The sequence below is a fragment of the Gymnogyps californianus genome, chromosome 12 (genome assembly GCF_018139145.2).
Source record: "Gymnogyps californianus isolate 813 chromosome 12, ASM1813914v2, whole genome shotgun sequence".
Taxonomy (NCBI): Eukaryota; Metazoa; Chordata; class Aves; order Accipitriformes; family Cathartidae; genus Gymnogyps; species Gymnogyps californianus.
The window spans coordinates 21,376,211-21,401,830 of record NC_059482.1 but is presented as its reverse complement, the minus strand read 5'-3'; the positions used below and the strand labels follow the sequence as shown (position 1 = coordinate 21,401,830).

Here is a 25,620-nt window from a genome sequence, read left to right as displayed (position 1 = left end):
CTTGGCTACCTGCAGTTTCATCAGGCTGCTCAAGACATTCAAGACAATATTTCCTCACTAGGAATGATTTATGAGGATTGAGAAATTCGAGCCTGAACCTACGAAGTGAGTCACTGGGACTTATGGGTTGCTTCCCCTGCTTCCCGCCCCCCCAAATCATCACACCTTCCAGGCCTCGTCTTGCTCCCACTGAAATCCTGCAGAAAACAAATACCCATTATCTTAAATACCACAGAGCCTATGTTATCTGCTCGAGTGCTGTCTTTCTCACTAAGGGTCCGTACCTGGGCAGAGAAACCACATACTCACCCAGAGACTGTCGGGAGGGAAGCTGGAGCTGCTGACTGCCATTTCTCTTGCTGCTTCAGAAAAGATTTAGCTTCTTTTGAGGTCGAGTCCACTTCTTTCGTCACTCTGTTGGAGGAAAAGAGACAAACCAGAGGGTAAGGAAGAGCTGTGCTCACAACAACAAAACCAAAGATCCAGCAAGGAAACACAGAAAACGGGTACAGGAGTCCCCACACGACCTGCACAGAGATCACCTCCATCAGCTGCAAGTTGAAGAACATGCATCTTGTTAAGATTTCATTCCAGCGACAAACCCTCTATATTCATGGCAGAAAAAAGGAAAAGAGTAGCTAATTAGAGCTGGGGGAGGAGGGGATTTTTTTTTTTTCCTTCAAAGGAACAGGAATGCTTATTCATTCAAACAGGCCTGTCTCACTAGCAGCTACTAAATGCTCTGCTCGGGTCACTGGGGGCAATTCCAGGCTCTTAATTGGGCTCTTGATTTCCTCATTTGTTGGTCAGTGAGGCAGCTCTTCTGCCACAGCTGTTCCGCCACCCACGTCTCGCAGCCCACGGCACACGGCCTTGGCAACATCTGCAACCCAAACCAGAGCACAGAAACCAGCTCTGGGGATAGGGAACGGGAGAGAAACCTCTGACAAGGCAGAACGCAGAAATTTGCTCTCATTTTCTAGTTAATTTTTGTTTGAGGCCCTGAGGGCGCAAATATTGAACTTCAAAAAAATTATAAATCAATACAGCATCTACAGCAGGGAATGAATTACAAACATGAGAAAGAATCTCTAGAAAACCACTCAATAATTAATTGTCAGAAAACCCCAGCTACTTTAGTCCCCTCATTTACAATGACCTGCCTCCAGCAAGATGCTTTTCACGCTCTCAGTAGCTCTTAATGAGGTTGCCCCGGTTTGCTAAGCTAACAATTTTGCTCCCTTGGAGCACAAGCCTGCGAGTCTCTCCGGGGCCCTGCAGCTCTGTGGGCACAGAGGCAGCCTGACCCACAGCTTGGCCAGCCCAGAAGGCACAGTCCTCCGTCCCACTCTCCTGCAGTCTGGGCTTGTGGCTGCATCTGCTGCCAGCAAGGGTGGGCAGGCTCGTCCCCGGTCTGGAGCATGTGCCGATGAGAGGCTGAAAGTCTCATCGGTCAGAGGATCTGCCCTGGTTACAAGTCAGGCTAATGGCTGCTTGCCTCCTACCCACCAACCTGACCCTGCAACTTCCATGTAGAAACCGGCTGATGGACATGGAGAAATGCAAGGAGCTGCAAACCCAGCTAGGTTACTGCTGGATTGGCAGCGAGGAAGGCGCTGTGGAGTTATTTGTTAAGCCTGGAGGCACTGATGCCCTGAAATCCCACTTGCACACAACTAGCACACCCATGTCACCATCCTGACAGTGAATCAGCATCTGAAGAAGCAGTTAGGGAAGGGAAACTGTTCTTCCTCCTTCCTGCAGACTGCAAATACAGTGGAAAAGGCATGTTCAGCAATAAGAATAAATTCTTGTGCTGTACACCTCCTGCTCAGCCTTGTTCTGCCAGTGCAGGAGGAGATTAACCCCATTTCCCCCTCTGCATTGTCACATGCCTTTCAAACCAGTGGCAGTCATGTGGATAGAGACAAATCCCACGTTGTGAATATTTAGAAGTCTTTGCTGATCAGATTGGAAAGGGTTGGGGTGGGAAGAGGGGAAAAGCAGTTCAGGAAGAAACAAAAGCCTTGCTACAGCATCGTCACAATTTAGGCCATCCCAAACACACCACCCAGTCACAGCCTTCAGCAAGGACGGTCACATCATGCAGCAGTCATATGCCAAAGGTTACTCTACATCCATGAATTTCCTTCAACAGAATTAACTCAGTGTCTTCATGCAGTGATTCGCCAGAACTCCCTACAGAGCCCCCCTGAGCCACAAGTGCTGGGTTCAGCTTAAAATATCACGCAGCCTATTTATTTTCAAACACAGCGTCCAAAGAGCCGGCTCCATCCCCTGCCCAGCTGGGGAACAGCACCATTTCTCATGCACTCTGCAGCACTGGCTCCCGGGACGGTCCCCCTCCTCCTGTCACTCCCCCTGCACTCTCGTGCCAACAGGGTCCACCCCTGGTGTGCAAGAAGCGTGTGAGCCGCCGTGAGAAACATCAGGCAGACCCCAAGCATGCAGGAATTTCAGAGGGAGAGGCATAGTGACCACATGCCCTGGAAAAAAACCCCCTCTGCGCTGGCCTCAGCACAGCCACAGGACCTGCTCCTGGGTTAGATCCCAACTGTTAAACCGGCACGTTTCTGGGACTTGAAGAGTGTAAGACCGAGAGGAGGCAGGGGTTGGGAAAGGAAGCAGAGGTCACAGAAAGCACGCCTTGCCATTAACTCTGCGTGTTGCGCTAAGAGATGACAGCTCAGTTCAGCTCCCATAAACCTACAGGAATCCGGCAATTAAATAGCTTACAGGATCTGGACACGCACGATGGGGAGTAGGTCTTCAAAGCCTGTGGCAGAGCTAGGACCTAAACATAGGGTGCCTTGGTCTGAACCTCATGACTACCTTCAGTCTGCTCCAACCCAGAGACAAAACTGAACCATGTCCATCCTACCAGTTGAGGTAAAGGAAGGCACGAAGCTAAGATGCACATGAAAAATGGCTCCAGGGATTTGCCAACCTGCAGTCTGACAGAGTTAGCACGCTGTTGGTTGGACCAGCACTACAAGCCACAGCTCTCGGAGCAGGAAGATGGTCAGTCCCAGAAGGGGTGAGAAAGAAGAAGAGAAGACTCTACCTGCTGTGGCCCCTCAACACGATGTGCAGGGAGGGTCTGGCACAGCCCTTCACTGACAGTCAGTTCAGCAGCAAAGAAATCACTTTGCTATCCAGGGGCACAAGACAGGTTGCTGCCAAGGGATTACTTAGGCTTTGATACTTGCTTCCTCCACCACCTCAGGGTACCAGCAGCAATGGCACAGAATATAACACTTTGTTCAATTTTTTTTACCCCCTTTGGCCTGCCAGCAGCTACTCTAGAGTATATTTTTGAAGTTGTCCGCTGCAGCAACAGAGCCGCAGAGCTGCAGGCAACCTGTTCTGCCAGGATGGCCCAGCTGGGGACAGAGGAACGCATCAGAAACATAATTAAAAGTGACCTTTCAAGGCGATTCCATCCCAAGACCCACTGATTGCCTCATAAACTGAAACAAAAGCAGCTCTGAGGCAGGCTGCTGCTGGGCTGATGCCAGCAGCGACTCCTGCACCACTCCAACAGGAATGACGAAAGAATATTAAAGGGCTTTACAAGGTATTAATTCAGGTTATGCACATTTCAACCTTTCCCAGATTGCAGGCCAGGAAGGAAAAAAATCCTCTTGTCTGCATTATTATGGGAGATAACAACTCTCCATGTAGAAACCAAAACACTCCTTGCTCTTCATGGGGAGAAATGGGAGCCATTAATCCAGCTGGAAGAAATCACAGTCATTACTAAGGAAAATTACAAGACCTTTCACTTTTAAATACTTGATAAATAACTATTTGCCTGACTGTTTACTGGGATGCTATTCACACATTGTAATCCAGGAATAAACATGAAAATAAGTATATTGTCAGCAATAAAACAAGTAGCTAGTGTCTCGCCCACTTGCGGACCCTGTAATTCACACACAAAACCACTCACTCTCATCACTTTCCCGTAAAGATTTCATTATACTGCTATGCTATTAAATTGCACAATAAGACTTCCAAAACACAGAACAGTTCTTAATTTTTTGGACTGTGCTGGAGCCTGGTAGCACAGACGATGCTACCGTACAAGGTGCTGTGCAACTGTAAAATAGAAAGGTCTTCCATATTATAAAGTTATTATAAAGAAAACATGCTAGAAACTAGATCACTAAGTGCCTCTAATACTTACAGGTGTCCTCCTTAGGACCCTTCATCTCTGAACCAAGCTCAAAGTGGTACCCAAGCATTTAAGCATACCCATACCCACCCAGCCTGCCATTTTGGTGGCCAGCTGTGGGTACGTTACGTCCATCTTCCACTGAAGAACTTCTCACCCTTCCCTTTACATTTATCAACTGAAATGCTGCCATCTACGTGCATGGAAAAGGCCCCAGTTATGTATGCTGAGCACCAAATCACATAAAGACAACCCACATGCTGTCACGGGCTGTCCCAGAAGTTGTTCCACAAAGCGCTTACTTACAGTACTGACCTGTAGCATCCTAATTTAAGAACAAGTGTTTGATCTGCTCCCAGTCGTCCCCTTAGCCACATAAGCAGTTAAAAGGAAGGAGGAATACAGGCTAAAACGAGCAACACATTCACACAGCTCCAGCTAATCTGCAAAAGGGGCTTAAAACCAAATTGTCATGCTTCGGTTCAGTGGCAGAGTAAGTCTAATACACCAGCTCTTCTCCTGCGTTCTGGTCTTACACCAGGTAGAGAGTCACCAGGCGTGAAGAGGAGGGTCCCAATCCACCACATCATCCCACTCTTGCTACCATGGCACAGCACAACACCCACACCCCAGGACTCACCCCAGTGCAGTGGTCAGGTGCCTCTACTCTAGCACAGCTAAATCTAGTCCTGTTTGCAAGAAACAGAACTAGTGTAAGGGATGCTAAGGGTGCAGTGTGTCAGGAAAGCGCCCAGCTCAGCAGCGAGCAGCAAGGTGCCCTGCAAGCCCTTACAGAAGCACATCAGCAGAGCCACATCCTTGCAAGGAGAGGAAAAGGAGGCAGGGTCTCAGAAGCACGATAGGGGAAGCTGGGAAAGACAAACAGCCACATCAAGAAGGCTTGCAGGCCTCTATCCATAGGCTGCTGTATAATAGCAACCTTAGGCATCCCAAGTGCCAAAATCCCTCCAACTTACCCCCAAGTGGCTCAACACAACTGCATTCTCCTAATCAAAACGCCTGGTGCACATCAGGCTGAGAAAGCACGTGCTGGTATTTGGGTGTAAGGGGACTTGGAGCTGAGAAGATAGTTGAGATCCCTAATGGCAGCAGCACAAAGGTACCATCTCCCCTGACCTCCATGCTGAGAAAGGGAGAGCAAGAGTGGAAGCTCTGCAAAATGCCAGCTCTTCACCACTCGTACTCAGGACACTCAGTCCTCACTTGGGAAACCTGCCCCAGTTTAGACCTGACACAATTATAAAACTTTCCACATGATCTTAATGTTGTTAGCTCTGGGGAATCACAGACCAAGGTGGGGGGAAAATGAGGCTAATTATCCTTTTTCAATATTCCCCATCTGCGTCTAGCCTCATTAAGGAGTCCTCCAGCCTTCTGGAATGATCACTTGAGAAGCAAGCAATATTCATCTACAGGGGTTTGTAAAAAACCTAATCCTTTCTGAGCCAAGAGGAATATTTTGTCTGAATATTTTTTTGGTGGACTCTTGTGCTTGAGCTGCCATGTTCTCGGTGCCTTCCCCAGATAGATGCGCTGTACGAGAGGCAGGTGCTCCAGCCTGCAAGAAACTGAAGCCGCAGGAGCGCACATGTTCAGCACCTTCCAGGAGAGGATTAAGTCCTCACACAACTGAACCTCCAGGCCACATCTGCCTGCACACTGGGTATGTATTTATTTTATGTTGGATTACCTGGTGTAAAGCAAACAGAGCTAAAGTGAACAGGTGCCCATCACTCTTCTAATTTCAAAAGCAAAACATTAGTTTTCTTCCTTTCAGAAAAAAACCCCACATTCTCCAAACCTTGCTCTTCAAACCAGGTGGGAGAAGCTGTTCCCTGGGAAACTGAGCCTATTCCCTGAAGCAACACAGACAAGACCAGGCTGGAGTGACTGATAATTTTGTGGGCTGCCTATCTGCACAGAAGCTGCTGGCTGGTTTTTAAAAAGAAACAAATCTGATCAGAGCTCTCCTGGAGTCAGGCGAGGGCCAAGCTGCCTGCCTGGTGCTGCTCCTCGCAGCAGGTATGTGCTGCTATCCAAGCAGTCAGCCCAGGCTGCATCTCAAATCAATTCATCTGAAAACAAACAGAGATGAATGGTATTTTAACATTAATAATGCATAAAAAGTACTTTTTGACATCCACATCCTAACCTCGTAAGCCTTGAAGGAAACGACCGATTTTCCATCATCTCCTGTATGACAAAGACTCTGTGACAGATGTAAAGAAAATGTATGGACAGTGCTGGCATCTGAGATGCTGACCAAGCTGTCAGGCCCCTTTTGGGCTTCTGCTTGCTACTTCCACAAGAGTCTCTAAATCCAAAGGGAAGTAGCACTCCAGTTACCAAGCTCCCACTGGGGCTTGCAATAGGTAGAGCACATCAAACACGGCTCTCTGGAGTAGCTGACCCACACCCAGGGCACAAGGCTTCACCTCCTTGTTGACTGGAGCTTTATCCACCCCAGTTTTAAGTATCTCCAAGCATCGGGTCTCTGCTTGCTTCTTTGGATAACTATTCCCTTGGCCAGCCCCAAATCCCGACATGCAGTTTGCATTTCAGTCTTTGAGGCATCCCATCGTTTTTATTTGTACCTCCCAAAAGGATTAACTTCCAATTATGGAACACGCCTCCGAGTTGAGCAATCCAGGTGAACAGATACAGCTGCTGTACGTGTGAGCGTGACAGTCCTCTGACCCTGGTAACCACGACTTGCAAGTATGCCGAAAGCAAGGTAGATCCCTGCAACCCCATAACTCCTGCAAAGCAGTGCAATGTTCGCATTATGGATCTCTTCTCTTGCTGAGGGAAGGAGTATTGTAGGTCTCAAGAGCCAGGGTTTCAAAATTCACTTACAGCTATGAACACTGGACACAAAGGTTACAGATCACAACAGGAGCCAACACACACTACAAAGCAGAAGCATCCCCATGGGGAAAAGGCCAGACTAAGCTTGACTCTGTAATGTGTTAATGAGATAGTAAGGCAGCGAACAGCTTTGCCTTCCCTTCAGGCTAACACAGAAACCCTCCTGCTTCAGAATCTCTTAGTTACAACAAAAAAAAAAATCCATCTCGCAAGCTGCACTTTCCGGCAGGGGAAACCCCAGGCCGAAGGGCTGCAAAGCAGGCTCTGCCAGCATCTCACCACACATCAAAAGCCCCTTTCTGAGCCTGGAGCTGTCAGGAATGAGGCAGCAGCTTGGAAGCAAGGGAAACAGGGCAAGCAGCAAAATGCTGGGACTGGATCTGAGGCCCCTGCGATGAAGGCATGAACAGAGGGACAAAAGATCCCCTTACTAATAGCAAAAGAACCCCTGTGAGACCTGAATAGGTCACTAAGCACCTTCTGTTTCCAGATTTTTAAAAGTCAGGAAATTGTCCGAGAGCCAGGTACAGAAACAATGTCTCCGCCCTTACCTACTGGGGAAGGGTGGGATTTTTACTTAAGTAGTTCCACATGAACTACACACAACACGGGCAGAAAACACTTGGAAGAACCCGAAGATGGGACAACGCAGTTGATCATCCAGTTCCCAAAGCTGATGCAGTGCCCAGATACCACAGGTTTGAAAGCCCTAGAAGTGCCCAAGTTAATCTGGAGGTCAAGCCATCATTTTGGAGATGCTTTGAGACTCCTCCCACCTTTGGAGATCCCAGCTGGGCCTTCTTTTTCATCACACTGATTACCAGCAAAAATGCACAAATGAAACCAGCACACATCAATTATTTCCTTAAAAGCATCAAGCCATATTAGAAGCATAAGACGACTTTCAGGTGGACATCTGCTCAGTCACTGTGCCATTTTCAAAAGCATGGTAAGATAAAGGAAGAAGACAGGAGTCAGCATGTTAGCGAATGCCAGATAACGCACTGGACAAAGCTGGCACTACTGTGTAACACTTTGCAAGTCACAGCCCCTCTGTGCTTCAGTTTGCCCATCTAAGCCGAAGCCTCATCTGCACATCTACTAATGAAAATCCTGAATAGAAGCTGTTCATTAGGCCATTCCCCTTCTCAAAGCACATTAAGCAGACCATAACATGATTTACTCTAGAAGTAAGTGCTCTGGCTCAGAGTTCTGGCTAGGTTTGTCACACTGTTTATGAAGTTTTAATTTCTGCAGCTGCCTTTCAGAAAGGCAAATGCCTAGCGAGTGAACCAGCACCCAACATAGCTCCTGCTTATGCTTAACGACCTCACCTCTGGGCCACCGTCGTGCCAATCAGCACTGTACAACATTAGGATTCCCCAAGGAAATTCTGAAGCATCAGGGAATGGATGCACACAGAGGAAAGGTTATCAAAATGTGCCCCCGAGACCCTTTCATTCTTAAGCATCTTTTGAAAGGTAACAGATTTTCACTTACTGGCTTCCAAAAAAAAAAAAAAATTAAAAAAATCAATAGCTTTTTTTTAAATTGGAAAAAAACAATACAAACCGTGGATAACCGAGGCACGCTCTGACCTCTAATAACAACAACAGTATAAGGACAGGAACAGGCTGCTGCCTACACTAAATTATGCCAAGATCAGCATTTTGGTGCTTGTTTGTAGAAAAGCAACCCGTCACTTTTTAGACTGCCACCTCTAAACAGCGGTCACATTGATACTCGATGTAATTCTGGGTGGTTTGATTTATCTTATGGTCCCAAGGCATCATCCCCAGGCTCCTACTGCTCAGACTAAATTTCTGGAAAAATCTTAAAAGTCAAGGTTTTTGCACTGTGCAAGCCTCACTGAGGAAGTGGTATGTCACCGGAAAGTGGCTAGAATACATATCGCTAGAACCCCTTAGCTAAGGAGGACTGAGGATAAAACCCTATGAACATCTAGCATCACCAGTCATCAACGCAAAACAAAAGTCCTCAGAGGCTGGACTTTGGAGTGGCTTTTCAAGGGGCTACTGAAAGTCATTTGTCTTACTTTTCCTAACACTTCCTTGCTACTGTAGTCAAAGCCATTTGTGGTGGTTTCTTCCCAAATATGAGTGGTTTCTTCCTCTGCCCCTATTAGTTCAGTTCGTTGTCTTCCATATCTAATCATAGAATAGAATCATAGAATGGTTTGGGTTGGAAGGGACCTTAAAGACCATCTAGTTCCAACCCCCTTGCCATGGGCAGGGACACCTTCCACTAGGCCAGGTTGCTTAAAGCCCCATCCAACCTGGCCTTGAAAACTTCCAGGGATGGGGCATCCACAGCCTCTCTGGGCAACCTGTTCAGGTGCCTCACCACCCTCACAGTCAAGAACTTTCTTACATCTAATCTAAACTTACCCTCTTTCAGTTTAAAGCCATTACCCCTTGTCCTATCATTACCTGCCCTGTAAAAAGTCCCTCTCCAGCTTTCTTGTAGGCTCCCTTTAGGTACTGGGAGGCTGCTATAAGGTCTCCCTGGAGCCTTCTCTTCTCCAGGCTGAACAACCCCAACTCTCTCAGCCTTTCCTCATAGGAGAGGTGCTCCAGCCCCCTGATGACCTTCGTGGCCCTCCTCTGTGCTCGCTCCAACAGGTCCATGTCCTTCTTATGTTGGGGGCCCCAGAGCTGAACACAGTACTCCAGGTGGGGTCTCACGAGAGCGGAGCAGAGGGGAGAATCCCCTCCCTCAACCTGCTGGTCACACTTCTTTTGATGCAGCCCAGGATACGGTTGGCTTTCTGCGCTGCAAGCACACATTGCCAGGTCATGTTGAGCTTCTCTTCAACCAACACCCCCAAGTCCTTCTCCTCAGGGCTGCTCTCAATCCACTCATCGCCCAGCCTGTATTTGTGCTTTGGATTGCCCCAACCCACATGCAGGACCTTGCACTTGGCCTTGTTGAACTTCATGAGGTTCGCACGGGCCCACCTCTCAATCCTGTCAAGTTCCCTCTGGATGGCATCCCCTCCCTCCAGCGTGTTGACCGCACCACACAGCCTGGTGTCATCGGCAAACTTGCTGAGGGTGCACTCAATCCCACTGTCCATGTCGCCGACAAAGATGTTAAACAGCACTGGTCCCAATACTGATCCCTGAGGAACGCCACTCGTCACTGGTCTCCACTTGGACATCAAGCCATTGACCACAACTCTCTGAGCGCAACCATCCAGCCAATTCCTTATCCACAGAGTGGTCCACCGTCAAATCCATGTCTCTCCAATTTAGGGACAAGGATGTCATGCGGGACAGTGACAACACCCGCCTACCCCATCTGGTGGAAGCTGTGTATCACTTGCTATCCACCTGGAAAAAAGGCAGGGCTTTCCAAATATAAGGCTTCAGGACACAGATTCTGGTAATGCTCACCTGCCTTCTCACTCACGTGTATAAGCAATACAGCAAAGGCTTTTGCAAAAAAGCACGTATGGAACATGTCACACACATATCAGCCTTGATCTGACATGCACCACACTACCTACAACATTGGCAAGAGATGCACACCCAAACTACTGATCTTTCTCCTGATTTTAAGAGCAACTGTCCTTCAATCAGCATTGCGCAAAACCCCATGAGCACAACACAAATTACCAAGATTCACACCCAGCAAGAAACGTGAGCATGCTGCCAACCCCTTGCTATTATTCATCTGCTGAGTTTCCTGAAAAGCATCACAAGGTAAGGAGAGAGTTAATGGTATTACATGTTCTCTCAGTGCTAATTAGCCTAACACATCTGACTGAGCCATGCTGAGACCACAGAACAAGAACGCAGATGGACAATTACACGTTTTTAAAACTGCTCTCTGTGCCAGCTCTAAATCTTGAGACTTGTGGGAGTATATTTCCTGCTTTTTTTACCCCCTCCCCTTGAAATACATTAACTCTGTCAGCCTCAGCACTCTCCCCACTCCTGCTCAATGCTTGCCAGGAAGAAGCAGAAGCAGCAGCTATTGCTCAGACAGCTACCTTAACTGTCTTCAAAGCAAAGCAATAAAATAGATGGTAGTCTCCCAAACTCCTTGGCTTACACCCCCTTTGTTTCCCAACTTTGTCACATTTGGTTGGTCTCTCAGTTGTCGTGTAAGGAGCAGAGAGGACATCACAGCCACTGAGAAGGAAATCAGAGGCTGAACAAGGACTTTGGAAAGCTCGGGCTGTTCTCAGATCTCTGATCTGCTTTTCCTGCAGCCATTCCCACCTGATCTCTCCTAAAAAGGGTCAGGATGAAGGGGCTGAAGCTCTGGAAGAGGACAGCAGATCTGGGGTTAGAAACAGTGAGCAGTCTATGACATAGGCGTCTATTCAACAAGCACACAGATGAGCTGAGATTAAAAAAAGAAAACTAGTATTTCAGTAATGAGAGGCAGCATCAAGAAATCCCCAAGAAGCAGCACTGTACAACTGCAGAGAACTGAATTATAACCTCAGCTCTGCTGCGCACAGGTCAGCACTTCTCCCTGCCACGAGGGAATAAATCAGTCCTTAAGCAGCTCTGCACAGCTCTCCTGAGTAGCTCACCAAGGTGAAGAGTCCAGCAGCCCAGCTAACACCACAGACTGGGCTCAGACCTCACCACCCCACTCAACCAGGCCTAAGTTAAAGGATAGGTTGACCTTGATGACTTCGTGGGACACCAGAAAAAGAAACTGTTGGCCACAGCCTGTAGCCCTGCCTGCACAATTCCCATCATCAATGGCATTCTTGTACAAAGGAGATCTGCACTATTGGCCGAGAAAGGGCTTTTATTAGCCCAGGCAAGCCTCCTGACAAGAACCTGCCCTCAGCCACCTCACTTCACTTTCGCTTCTCCTGCTCAAAAGGTCATGAATTTCACCACCAAAACCCACTGATCCAACTTAAGGTCCTTAAGTTCCAACTTAAGAACAATCTCCTCTGAATAATCTTTTTTTCTTGAATCCTTAAGGCAGGATGAAAACCTGTGACGCAGCAACACAGAGTAAGTAATGAGGTTTTTTCCCAGGAAAATCCCAGATGATAACCATTTACAAACAGTAACAGATGAAAATCAGGTTCTCTTTCACCCCACACTTCAACTGTGGCAGATGAAATATCAACCTCAGCCAGTATAAACGCCAGTAATTACTACAATGATTTAAGCTTATAACTATTTGGTTATTAATCAGATGCTTTATGTACCTCTTTAAAGCTTTGTATTTTGCTTTTAAGATGCAACAGCCCCGCTGTGAACCATCATCTTGCCTAACCTAGAATACAAGCTGCCTCTCAACTCTGTTCAGCACACATAGCCAGCACAACTTGCTTCCTCGCAGCATGGTGGACACACAGAAATAAAAGCAGTCATATCGTGGGAGACCAGAGGCTATTCTAAGTCACAAATCCGGTCTCCTACAAGAGTCAACAGCAGGGAGCCCTTATGCAGAGATGGAGCTCATGTCTCGCATATAACAGCCCAGACAAATTTTTCTGACATGAGTTTGCCCAGTTCCTTCTACGAAACTGTATGAACTTTTAAGTGTTCATTCTATCCGGCAGCAAGTCCCATACTCAGCATGACGCTGCTTATCGCCCAGTAGGTTTGGCACTTGGCCCTTCCTAGTTTTATTTGGTACATGCAATGCACGAGGGAAGCTTGGATCCCTGAATATCCTGAGGCACGAGATCCAGGAGCCCTGGTGAATCAGTGGATGTCATCAACTCCAGCATGCCTCAGTTTTCATATTCCCAAATGGGGAATAACAACACTTCTTTAAAAAGTGCTTTGAGATGCATAGACAGAAAGCTCTGTAGCAAAGCTAAGGATTTTCCCTCTTTACATCTGTAAAGCCTTCAAGGACTTCAAACACATCAGAGAGCTTTCTGCTCCTTTGTATATACCTCTGGATTAAATGCCTTATTAAAACCCACCTAAAAGCACTCTAAAAAAGCTAACAACATCCATGGAATTGGGTCATCATCTGTCCCTTGGAGCAAGAAAAAAAAAAAAAAGACCACCATAAGTCAGGTGATTTTCACGGCTGTGAATTTAAGCTGAGAGCTCTCCCAGTGAGAGCACTGCGCAGGGCTTGCTGCCCCACCAAACATGGGCATTCCAGCACCGAGTTTCAAAGCAACAGTAAGCTTTAATCAGGCAAACACTGAAGAATACTTTCAGAAGCAGCCTGAATTAATCAGGAAACAGGCACTTAAGAAGCAGATAAAGATTACCGAGCTCAACCTGAAAAGATGAGCTTCAGTCAAACTCAGCAAAATCTCACCCATCTGCTCAGCTTTCAAATACAAAAGTAACCGAAGAGTTCACTGAACAAACATTTACCCGTTATGCAAGGTCCCACAGCTCCCTGGCTGTAAATGCTTCAGGTTCAGGGCTCTGTGGTCTGGCAATTTCTGACATAGCAGTTAAAAATGATGCCTTCAGCACTTATCAGCTGCTCAGCAGGAGGAAGACACGCAGCGTGCAAGAAAGTACTGGCTGGATCTTTGCACTTGCTTATCCCAGCATCTAGACAGCAGAAGGGAGCTCACACTGCAGACATGGAGAGGAGATCTTGAAACCTCTTCCTGAAGCATTTCTACATGGATCCAGGCCCAGCATGCTGCCAGCAGCCATGCAGCTTGCATGACAATTCTGGCCCCAGATGTGGTGAGAAGCCAAGAATTACTCACATCACAGGAGCACCTGAAAGAAACAGGTTCAGAGCGTGCAAGCACAGCGAAGAAGCTCAAGAAAAAAGCTCAAGGGTTAATGCAAAATCTAATCTGCAAGTCCTCCAGGGGTCAGGAGCAATCGCCTCGGAGAAGTTAGCTATTTGCCACCTACCAGTGGTGAGGACTGGGCAGGAAGGGAGCACAGCGCAGAAGTCTGAGGCCATTGCCCAGCTTGCTGGGAGTCTTTCTGGATCCCAGACTGACACTCCTGGAGAAGACAGCCTTGTGGGAAAGCAAAGGGAGCTGTGACAGGAACACCTTGCCAGATTTCAGAAAAAGAGCAGGGCTCTCCCCAGTGACAGATGGAGAGTGAAGCCCTACTACAGCTTTTCTTTGGCTTGCCTGCTTTGTTCACGCACACGGGGAAGTGGCCGAGGGTCGCTGAAGCAGCACAAGCCACAGTTTTCACAGCACAACACAACACTATCAGTACAGCACGGCAACTCTGCAGTACCAGGAAAGCATTCCCACCAGAAGAATAACCTGAGCGTGTAAAGCTTTGGATTTAAACCACATGAACAAAGCACACATGCACAGAAATACGAAGCTTCTAGTTTTGAGTCTTTTACTTGGAATTTGCAATGTATGAACAAAGCAGGGTGTCGAACACAGGCCTCCCATTCCTGAGCTGGCACCCAAGCCAGGCACCATTACTCCTCTCAACTTCGTTTTGCCTCCCACAAGCCAAATGAAGGTACGCAGAAGATGTTTCAAACCAAAACCTACTCCTGCTAGCATTCAATGACCCGACTTTGCTCTTTCCTCACAAGTTGTTATGCTGACTGTGATTGACACCACGGAGCCGGGCCAGCTCCGTGTATGTGAGCTGCTTTCTGCTGCAGTCCCGGATGGACACAAAGTTGACTTTCATGGAAGGAGCACAGAAGAACCATTTTGATACACTGAGCACAGCAGCAGTTTAAAGAAAGCCAAGGGCCAAACTAGTTTGGAGTGCCAAAGAGCAAACAAGCCTCATCATACAGCAATTACATTTTGCAACAGATAAACCCTGGCACCAGGGATGCGATTCCCTATTAATGCAACCACACGTCCTGCATCGTGAGGCGAGTTCATAAACCAGAGGCTTCAAAGGAGCTTCAATCTCCTCTGCCAGTGAGAAATGACTTGAACTTCCATTTAGATGCTGAACTGCCTTTGCAAATTGCTCCCACTGCCCACAATTACAGCCATTTGGGTGACGGTCACCTGCTGCTCCTAATCTATTTAACACCAGGGAGGAAGGAAAAGCAGACAGAAGAGTCACAACTGGAAAACGCAGAAATCAGTTATAGATTGTTTCTAGTTCCAGGACTCAACAGCTTTGGTTTTACAAGGTATTACTAAATCATGTATTTTATAAAATTAAAAGCCACTAAATTTAATTCTTTATTTGGTAATTTGTAATACTCTGAACCTAAAGTTCAGCATTAGCAACTGATACAAGCACAGACTAATTAAAATGGATACGAAGTGCAACAATAATCTATAGGGGAGCTGACAGCTTAAAGAGGAAGGTCTTCCACTATCCTAGTATAGCCCTATAGCTCGAGATCTCTTTCAAGAGACTTCTGCTACTCCAATCATGCAAGAGAGATTGTACCATCTTCTTACAGGAGAAAATAAATTGTTCTGCAACATGAGATCAGGGCTAAATGATCTTCTGTTAAGAGCTTCAGTGAGCAGACTGTTGAAATTTGTGCCCTGAATCTATCAGTGCTTAAATACTGATCTAAATTCTTCTCAAGCTTTCAAAAGAGCAATGCTCAGAAGTAGCCTCAAACCATTTAGAAAGGAAAGCAACAGAGACGGCTCTCTCATTTCAGTTCTTTCAGTCCAGAAACACACACACACACACAACTACCGTGTGTTGGCCTTTGTAACCAACAATTTGCCAGCTGCTTTCCCAGTCAAGGAAGTCAGCATTTGGTATTCAGAGCATTTGCAGACGTTAGGGTCGTGCAAAGACAACCTCCCGCTATTCTAAAGAAAAAGTGGCCCTCTGGCCCTCACCTACTGCCGTTGCAGGAAAGTACCAGTAGCTGTAAGCAGTGATAACTCCTTACATCCTACCCACAGCTAACAGTGTAACGCATTTAGAGATGCAAGATTTAGCAAACACCACGAAAGCTTCAGCTTTGAATATCACAAAAATCAAGGGGGCAAAAAACACTGAAGAATTTTTCTGTTATCAAAGAGCTAAAGAAAGCAGCACGTTGTAACTCTGGCACCAACAGAAAACGGTCCTCCAGACCTCGCTGCAAACTTTCTGTTGCTGGCTCTGTAACCTGTTGATACAATGGCTGCTGTAAACAAAAAAAACACATTAGCCTCGGTGGTTTGCAGGATTACAGTCTCATTGTCGCCCAGGCTCCAGCTTTTGCCTACTTGATCAAAAATTAGTAGAAACTTGTATCGATTCCTTTGCAGTTCCCCAAGGGAAACAGTCAGTACTGAGCAGTACAAAGGACACCAGAAAAGCAACTGGTACAGAAAAATATGCCTTTATCTAACTTAGCTATAGCTATTAAAAAACTACAGATAAGATACTGATGTCAAAAGTACAAACTCAGCATCTTAGGAGCCCTGGACAAGTTCTGTTCACTTAAGGCAAAGCCACTTTTTGAAGGACAGAGAAAGTTTCCCTGACCCCTCTAACTAATATTACCAATAAAAGCAAGAGCAGCACTGGTAAAGCTGACTTGTAACCACCACACAAAATCTAGAATGCCAGAATCAGACCACCACCTAAGTAATTCTATGCTTAAATCGTAATTATCTGGGGCTTCTTTTCACAGAGACAGGTAAAAAAGAAGCTTCAAGGCAGATGTTTTTACTAGCTCCCTACTTTAAAGGATCCTATACTTCACAGAAAATTGCACAAAAAAAATTCCTTTCCACAAGTGGAAGACTCATGTTCTGAAGTAAGCCTACAAGGCAAGTTTCCCTGTAAATCAACCCCCTCCTTTAAGTGATACACTTCTATGCTCATGTTAGGACATGACACTCACCTACAACACACAGACGGACACGTCCAGACTTCAAATAAAATTGCACGCTGATTTCACGCAACCCCAAAACGCCAGGAACGCAGTTCTGCCATATGCCATCTAATGATACGTCAGAACCCAACAAGGCTTTTGTACGACAGCCCTGCGATCCTACAGCTTCAGCTGTTCTCACCTGGTAGGATATCGCGTTTGAACCAGAAAAAAAACCAGGAAAATCGGGACAAACAAGCTGGCAGCTGAGGAGGGGAGCGTGCATCAGAAGACAAAGTTTCTGTCTGTAATTCTGCTACAGATTTTTACCTGTCCACGGGAAAGACTTCGCCTTTCCTTTGTAGAAAGGGTATGACAGATACTGTCTCTCAGAAAAGCTGCAGTGGTACAGTTCTTTGCCATTTCTCCAGCAAATGAAGGGTATTCCTACAGCCTGGATTGTGCAGGTAAATAGGGAAGTCGCTACTATGACTCATGGCTCTCCTCAGATTTTTCAAACAGCTCAGGCAGCAGTGCTGACATGAAAAGCAAGAGCAGCGGAAGCCCCTGCTCTCTGCTTCCTCCTCCAGATTTAGGCAGCGTGGGTGTTATTGCTGGGAACTGCTGCCCTCTGCTGTCACACAAAATAGAGGCAAAATTCTCATCTGACAAAACCAGGTTTACAGCTACATATTAAAAAAAACAACAAAAAACACCATGGTAGTAACCACAAGGTCACAGTGCATTCAGATTTCAAGTGGGTTCACCCAGGCCCCTCAGTTCTGGTCTTACGCATTTATAAAACGCCTGCCCCTTTTGGCAGCGCATCCCAAGAGGCATCTTGCAAACCAAACTCAGCCTAAAGGATGATTTTACCTAGCCCATCACCTTTGTTGCAGCTGTTTCAGAGGCAAAAGCCCTCAGCTATTAGTCCGTTCAGCAAAACACCTCTTACTGTCTGCAGATCTTTGTAGCGGATTGTGAACATCACCAGGGAAAGTGCCAGCAAATATCCTGCCCCCAGCACAGGCCTTGGACTAGACTGAAGGAAGAAAATGCATTACCGTCACCCCTGTGGGGCCACATACAGTTCTCTCCTTGTCTCAGCCTTCACAGTGGCAGCACCACCGGGAAGCTTTGCCAACCATTTTAAACACTGTCCAGATGGGGAAGCCTAAGTGAATTTACAGGCATATTTTGAACTTGAGCAAAGACCGAGGTCTGCATATAAGGATACTCTGCAGCCCTCAGGTAGAAAAACTTGGCCTCATTTTCCTTGAGGTCTGTATGCGCTCATGATGAAAAAAAAGTGTAAAGGAAAAAGGAGCAGATACACCGTGCTTCACAGCACATCTCCAGCCTGCCCACAGAAGAGCAGCACCCAGTTTGCTCTGAGCCCGCAGTACACAGATCACATCTGCCAGCTTACCTGACCTCCTCACCAGCGAAATCAAACACTTTGGTGATTGTCACTTTTCCTGAATCTTTTGGCTTCTCAGACTCTTTTGGTTTCTCCTGAGGCTTCTTCCCACTCTTCTCTTCTTCAGCCTGTGAAACAGATGAAGCAGAAAGCAAAACAATGCATTTGTGGAGCCAAGCCAAATTATCACTCCAAGGGGCCGAGGACCCAACGCAGACCTCAGGTAGCACTGCAATTTAGGCTGGCTGGTCAAAGCAAGTCACCCACAGACAAGAAAAAGGAAACAAACACCTCTGCCACCAGAAGGAAACTCCCCACTTTGGTTCCAGGCTCTCACTGCAGCTCAAGGATCAAAACAGACCCAAAACGAGAAGTGAAATTATAATTAAACGTAGGAAGGAGCAAGAATACACTGCTGTGGTTCAGAAAGCAAGCCAAAGCCTGAAGACTCACTTCTCCCAAACTAAGCACCGCCAGGCAGTAAAGCTGCCAGGGTGGATTACACAGAAATATGTTTATTTTTACTCAAGAATACAGAACACAACCCATCAGCAGGAAAAGCAAGGCTGATGTTCATAGATAACCCTGAAGACACTAAGCCGCTTGTCAGTAACGTCGCTCTAATTTGAGAGAGGAATATATTTATTAAGCAACGTCTCAACAACGCCTCTTAAGTTACTCAGTCACAACTATAGCTTTTAACAGCATACATAAAAAAACTCAGACCCTATAAATAATCAAAACAAATCAACCACACACCGCAGAGATCTTCAAGCAGACAACTTAAGTCCAAATTAAGAAGTTCACAAAGAGAACAGAGGAACCGCATCTCTCCATAAATTATTCTAGGCTATGGAGGAACTTTCAGAACCCACTCATGTTTTAGCAATCTGCCCATAAAAGTAGAATTGCTCAGAAGAGAACTTTTCCTCTCTCCTTCTCTCTAATTCTACCTGTAACCACCTCAGTGGTTCAGCCAGTAACAACTGAGGTGGAGAGAAGCAGGAGGGTTCAGATGAAAGGACTCCTCTTCTAAAAGTTGCAAGCAAAGATTATACAACTAGACTTGTTCTGCAACCTTCCAACAGTCGTAGAAAGAAGCTTCACACAGCGAGGAGAACTGTACTCACCAGACATCACTGAGTCAAGAGTCCAGACTTTTGTTACAAAATACTTTTTTGGCTGACCACTCAAAAAAAAATAAAAGAACAACAACAAAAAAAAAAGACAATTCTAGCAAGAGAGGGTCAGTTTTGGTACCTTCTTCCCTTCTACCACGTTCAGTGTGAAAGGCTTTGCAAGGCAAATACATGCATTTGGTTTTATTAAGAACAAATCCTGTAAAATAGCTGATTACACACAGAATTCTCTCTACAGAAAACCTCTGCAGACAGAGAGCGAGAGCACGTTAATGGGGCTTATAAAGGAAACTAGAGAAAGCTAGATTCATTCTTGTTACAAATGTCCATCCCAACACGCGGCATCTTCCAGACCCCCTCACTGTACGAGGATGAAGGGCAAGGCACGCAGATGTCAGCACAGGTCTCTCCTGTTTCCCTGCTCACACACACACACAGAGCCTCCCTTTTTTTTTCTGAGCATCAGGAAAGGCACAAGCCTCAGGGGAGAGCTGTGCCCACAAGCACAGCTCAGACCGAAGCTCATTGTGCTGCTCCTACGTCACAAGGAGAATCCAGGACCAGGAAGAGAAGCCAACAGGGCTCCGTGGGACACTTCGAGGTGCTGACAAGCAGCTCCAAAAACAGCACGGCCAGATCACAGACCTCCCCAGTTGGAAGGAAACCAGCAGCTTACAGTTTGCCCCATGATGGGGCAGGGGGAAACCCAGCCTCTTCCCAGCTCTGACTGACATCTGGTACCAGCTAGAACCAGTGCTGTGTGCTCTAAAGCTTCAGGCCCTTCCCACACTCCCTGGACGAAGGCCCAGGCCCCCGTTACCTTCTTAGCTTGTGTCACTTGCGTGGCAGCCACTGCTTTGGGTTTCTGTCCCACATCGCTAAGGAAACTGGCCCAAAGAGCATCTTCTTTCTTTTTTTCTTCTTCTTCTCTGTTTCTTTCCACCTGCTCTACATTATCCACTTCCTCTTCCTCCTCTTCATTCTCCTGAGCCTTTTCTTCCTCTTTCTCATCTGGCTCTAGCAAGAGACCTCCTTTCTTCCTCTTCCTGGAAGCAGATGCCAAAAAATTAGTATACTGAGGTGCTGCAACACTATTCCAGAGCTAAACTGTAAGCATGGGTGAAGCAACGTGATATTTCATATTCTCGCCAAGACGTTCTACCTGGGAGGTTTCCCCTAATCTTGGGGGTGAAGCTACTTAATTAAAAGATGATGCTGTTCAGAAAACACAGCGAGACGGAAGCAGGCAGTCCCCCTAAAGTGGGCTGGCCCATGTGTGCCTGTATCTGTAAGTATATCATGGACTCTGGGATATTGCAGGAGCCACGAGGGGAGGAGAACTTGGGCTGGACAGGAACCAACCTGAAATAAACTGCATATGGAGGGTTTTTTCCTCCCATCTAGAAGTGCTTTGCACTTAAAAAGGCTCATGAGGAGGGAAATAACTAGCTCCTGGGGGGGGCTCTTTCAAGCCCGAGGATCTCTGCCTCTGACGCTAAACCGGAACGAAGAAAAGCGTTTCTCGTTCCTCAGCCCCTCAGCGCTGCGCCCGGCGGAACGAGCACCGGCGGAGGCGGCTCCCAGCCGGGCCGGGCAGAGCTAACGCGGATTCTCCCACTCGGGATACCGCGTCTGTGCGGAACCGGGGGGCGGCTCCGCCCGCGGCCGTACCTGCTGGCGGGGCGGCGGGGGCTCCTCCTGCCGCGGGGCGGCCGCGGACTGTCCGCCGGTTCCTCCCGCACCAGCTCGCTCACGTCGTCCTCGCTATACTCCGCACCTGCAAGCACAGCCGGTGAGCACCGGGACCGCCGCCACCGTGTGTCGTCCCCCCCCCCCCGCGGGGCCCGCCACCGCTCACCTGAGGGCACGTAGTCCTCGTCCTCGGCCGACGAGTACTCCTCCGAGTCCGACATGGTGCCGGCCCCGCCGCCGCGCCGCCGCCGCCGCCTCACGCCCGCCGCCGCTTCCTCACGCCGCCCAGAGCGTCGCCGCCGGCCCCGGGCGCCCCCTGGCGGGGTGGGAGGTGGCTGCGCCTCCAAGGCGGCGCCGAGCACAGGGAGCAGCGACGAGAGGGCAGCTAGTGGGCTAGAGCGTCCTTCCAGTCCCGGCCAATAGCACCGCCCCGCCGCGCCGAGGGAGGCTTCCGTTGTGAGGGAGCTCCCGGCATTCTTTGCGGCCGACAGCCGTTCCCATGGCAGCGCGAGGGTGGGGACGGGGCCCGGCTGCCCGGACGCTCCCTGGCGGGCGGCGGTTGGCGAGGAGGCCTGCCTGTCACCGCGCGGCGCTTTCCATTGGCTGGAGCGGGCGGAAGGGGGCGGGCGGAAGAGGAGCCGGCGGATGGCGGCGGCGGCGGGGCCGGTGAGGGGATGGAGGGCGGCGAGCCGGGCGGCGGCGGGGGGCTCCTGCAGCAGATCCTCAGTCTCCGCCTGGTGCCCCGCGTGGGCAACGGCACCACCACCTACTCCAGCCCGCTCTCCACCTTCCCAGGTACCCTCCCCGCTGCGGGGCCTGCTCGGAACGGGGCCCTCCCGCCGCCTCCGCCGGGGGCCTGGCGGGCCCCGAGCCTCCCTCACGGCCCTTCTCTCCACAGAGATGTGGTATGGCGTCTTCCTGTGGGCCCTCGTCTCCTCCCTCTCCTTCCACGTCCCGGCAGCTTTGCTAGCGCTCTTCACGCTCAGGCATCACAAGTACGGCAGGTTCATGTCCGTGAGCCTCCTGCTGATGGGCATCGTGGGACCCATTACCGCCGGCATCCTAACAAGTACGGTAGATGCTCGAAAACATCGACCGGGTGGCTCTAGCGATCAGAGTTGCCTTTGGGAGTGTGCCGAACCGCGGCATTCCCCGGGGTAGAGAGGAGATTAATGTTTTGGCTATATTTCCCCCTTGCCCCGTGTTTGAAAGAATTGGGCCATCCGACCTGTCGAGCCCTTTGTCGGGGGTACCAAACGTGCCCATCAGGTGCAGAGCCAGGCAGGCTTTCGGGCTTCTGAGCCCTCGGAGAAAAACCACTTACAGGTTTGGTGTCTGTGCCCAGAACTGGGTAATATTTGCGGCTCGTGGGCTGCGGTGGAGAGGATCTTGTGGCGAGAGTACGTCCAAAACCGCCCCATCCTCCGCACCCTTCTGGAGGCCTCAGCAGAGTTTCACCACCAATTTACCCGTTGCCACCAGCACGCGTTGGTTACTGGCTGAGGTTTGTCACGGTAAACCCAGTCCGGCATTTCTGCCAGGCGGCGCGCAGGGGTTCAGGGCCCTCTCCTGCAGACCCCCCTGTTCTCTGCCCCAGTCTCACATCCTCTTGAGACTTCCCCCTTCGTCCCTGTGGTGCAACAGCGTGTGTCTCACGTGCGCTGTCACGCATTCGTGTTACGGCTTTTTTCCCCTCTCCACAGGTGCTGCCATTGCTGGAGTTTACAGAGCTGCGGGGAAAAAAATGATTCCCTTTGAAGCCCTCATTTTAGGAGTGGGCCAGACATTCTGCGTGGTAGTGGTTTCGTTTCTACGGATTTTAGCCACTCTCTAGCTCTTCTTCAGACGCTAGAGATCACGCATCGAAGGAAGAGCCAAGGATCTGCCGCCTGCGCCGTCTCTGAAACAAATCACGAGGCAGCGCAACTCGAGGCGTGCCTCGGTGTGTGCTTTCCCTACTGGTTAAAGGATACGCGAAGGCCTGCTCCTGCCTCCAGCGTGGCTTGAAATTAAGCTAAAAATTCTGAATTTTGTTACTTTTTGGTAACATTAAGTGCCAAGTGAAACTTTATTTCTCTGGAGGATAGGAAAATGGCTTCCGGAGGAGGAGGCCCACATACCTTTTACCAGTGATGAATTGTAGCAACAGGACCTAACTAAGAAGTGACACCGGCTGTTCTGGGGTAGAAGTAGTACTAGAGAGTGATGTGATGTCTTCAGAGCTCGCTTAATGCTTTGACCTCTTGCTGCTTTATTTGCAGTGAACCTGAAGCTCTTTTAATGTGAATTTTTTAAATGAGAAAATGAATTTGTTTTCTTCCTCGCCCCAACTTCCTAATACCAGGGCTTCGTCATAGTGAATTTGGGAGCAGCGAAAGGAAAAATCATTTTAGACAGATGAAAGTGCAAATTTGGGGCCGAGAGCTGTGGCTATGAATGCTGCGGCAGGGGAAATAACCGGCGTAAAAAGGATCGCTATTCTTGTGAATTTTATTATGGTGAAGCTCTTCTGGCACTGCGTACCTTTGGCCCGAGAGGCAAAGCACGGCTGAACGGGCACTAGGCCCTACTGCCCATGCTAGCAATCCCAGGGCGCGTGTGTGAGCGTGCAGTTGCTTCTCAAACTCTGAAGTAGACTCGTATTTTTAAACTTCTCCCTTCTCCTTTTCCTTGCTGATCATGTTTACATTGGCGTGGCGGAATTGGGCGTCTTCACTGATATGTAAACATCGCTGGCCAGCTAATAGAAAGCTCAGCGCGCTGCTGCTTCGGTGACTGCGCTGGTGAGAACTGCACGGCCGGCGCCGGGTTGTCGTGACCTGGGGCTTCCCGGGTGCGGAGGCGGGGAGCGCGCTGCGTTTTCGGCATCCAGCCCGCAGCGTGCCGATGGGCGGGATGCCTGCGAGGGTGCCGGGAGGAGCCTGGGCGATTCCCATGTCCGTCAGGGACAAGCCGTGTGAACACAGCCCCAAACCAACCCTTACCGGCAGGCAGCGCGGTCTCTCCTAATGAATTGTTTTAGTTTGTTTTGGTTTAAGTGATTTTTAACTAACTCTTAGATCTGCCCTTTTGCCCGGAGGCATGCCACGCGGCTGGGGGCTCTCGGGTAGCTAGCTGGGCGCTTTCTGGGGGTTGGTTTTTTGGGGCCCCTGGGGAAGCCGAGGTTGAATCCCAAGGATGTGGCTGGGCGGTGTAGCCGGCCCCGTGGCTTTGCTGTGGTCCTTGCTGACATTTGCGTGGGCTGCCGAGGGAAGGCACCGTCTGCGTCCAGCCCGCCAGGACACGCGTCCCATCTGGGTTTTTGCTGAACTCCTTTGGTTTCCAAACCAGCTCGCCTTTTGTACCTGCAGCATTTCCTAAGGCCCGTTATCCGCCCTGAACCCCATGTCCTCTGTGCTGAAACAACCCTCAACAGCGCACTGTGTTTATCACGAAAAAGAATTTCTCTCTATATACTAACTTCTCCGGAGCGGTCTGTTGACAGCTGACGGCGAGAGGTGTTTTTCAGGAGCTACTTACCGAGATGATTATTCTAAATTTTAGCCCATGTTAATTCTGGGAATAAAGCTGTGCATTTTAGGAAAGGCTTTAATGTGAATCGTTCTCCTTAGGTGGGTGAGGTCCAAGCGGTATAACGTCTACTAAACCCTGGCTCTTCGGAGTGCCCCGTGTGCTGTGCTGCTTGTAGAGAGCCAGCCTCCCTACCGCGGCATCCCCCGGGGGAAGGCTGGGCCTCTCCTTCCCTCTTCGCTTCTGCCCCCAGTGAAAAAGCAGGAATAATGATCTCTCTAGATGTCTTTCCCCCTTCCCACTTCTTATTTCAAACGGCTGCATACACGGCACGTGTCCGGAGTGCCTGGTTTAATTCACGTGAATGATCCTGCGTTTTCCTGAATGGATTAAAAGTCTCTCAGACTGAGCAGGTCTGGCCTTACCTTTCAGGTGACGCTAGAAACCAGTGACCCGGGCACCCGCTGTGCTCCCCTCGCCCCGGTGCCGGGCATCCCTCAGTAGCGAGGACTGAACTGATTGCAACTGGGAAAGCGCTTTGTCAGTGGGCTACGGCACGAGGCTGGTTCCTCTGCAGTAACGGGGCTGAGGCACGCAGGGCACAAATCCGGCTGTTAAGAGCTCAGAACAAATGAAAAAAAAAAAAAAAAATTGCTCGGTAAAATCACTCGGTGCTGGGCGAGCTGAAAACCTCCTGTTTTCTACCCATTGTGATCTCCCAAAGTCTGTTTTGAGGGAGGGTCTGCTTTACTTGAAGAGTTGGCAGCTCGGCCACTGTTTGGAAGGGGAGCGGTTGGAGCCGGTGGTGCCTCTCTGTGCCCAGGCGCCCTGAAATTTTCAGGGAATTCTTGCCTAAAAGGTGAACGATCAGCTGCTGACTTGTCTTGACAGGTATTAGCGCTGGGGGCGAGTTCTTTCTGTCGCCTTGGTACTCGCAGAGCACATCCTCAGCTCCCCTGGCTGCCTTCCCGACCTCCCTCTCTGGTAAAACCAGATCCAAAGGGGAAGGAGGAGTAGTCTTGAGTCCGATGCGCCGGATCGGTCACTGCCGGCAGTTT

At 49.0% G+C, this 25,620-nt stretch overlaps 2 protein-coding genes across 3 annotated transcripts in view; one reads left to right on the top strand and one right to left on the bottom strand.

Moving 5' to 3' along the window:
• The window catches only part of CFDP1 (craniofacial development protein 1), a 99,040-nt gene extending 77,767 nt beyond the window's left edge, over positions 1-21,273 (bottom strand). For both annotated transcript variants that reach the window (XM_050904027.1, XM_050904026.1), the window contains exons 1-5: positions 21,219-21,273; positions 21,032-21,137; positions 20,181-20,406; positions 18,231-18,349; positions 310-414 (exon numbers count right to left, since the gene is read on the bottom strand). In XM_050904027.1, the coding sequence (XP_050759984.1) occupies positions 310-414; positions 18,231-18,349; positions 20,181-20,406; positions 21,032-21,137; positions 21,219-21,273 (611 nt within the window). The remainder of the gene's footprint in view (positions 1-309; positions 415-18,230; positions 18,350-20,180; positions 20,407-21,031; positions 21,138-21,218) is intronic.
• A 453-nt stretch (positions 21,274-21,726) lies between these two features.
• Positions 21,727-23,707, top strand: TMEM170A (transmembrane protein 170A). The gene is made up of 3 exons (XM_050904249.1): positions 21,727-21,847; positions 21,951-22,121; positions 22,756-23,707. The coding sequence occupies exons 1-3, from the start codon at positions 21,727-21,729 to the stop codon at positions 22,884-22,886; spliced, it is 423 nt and encodes a 140-aa protein (XP_050760206.1). The 3' UTR covers positions 22,887-23,707.
• The last annotated feature ends 1,913 nt before the right edge of the window (positions 23,708-25,620 follow it).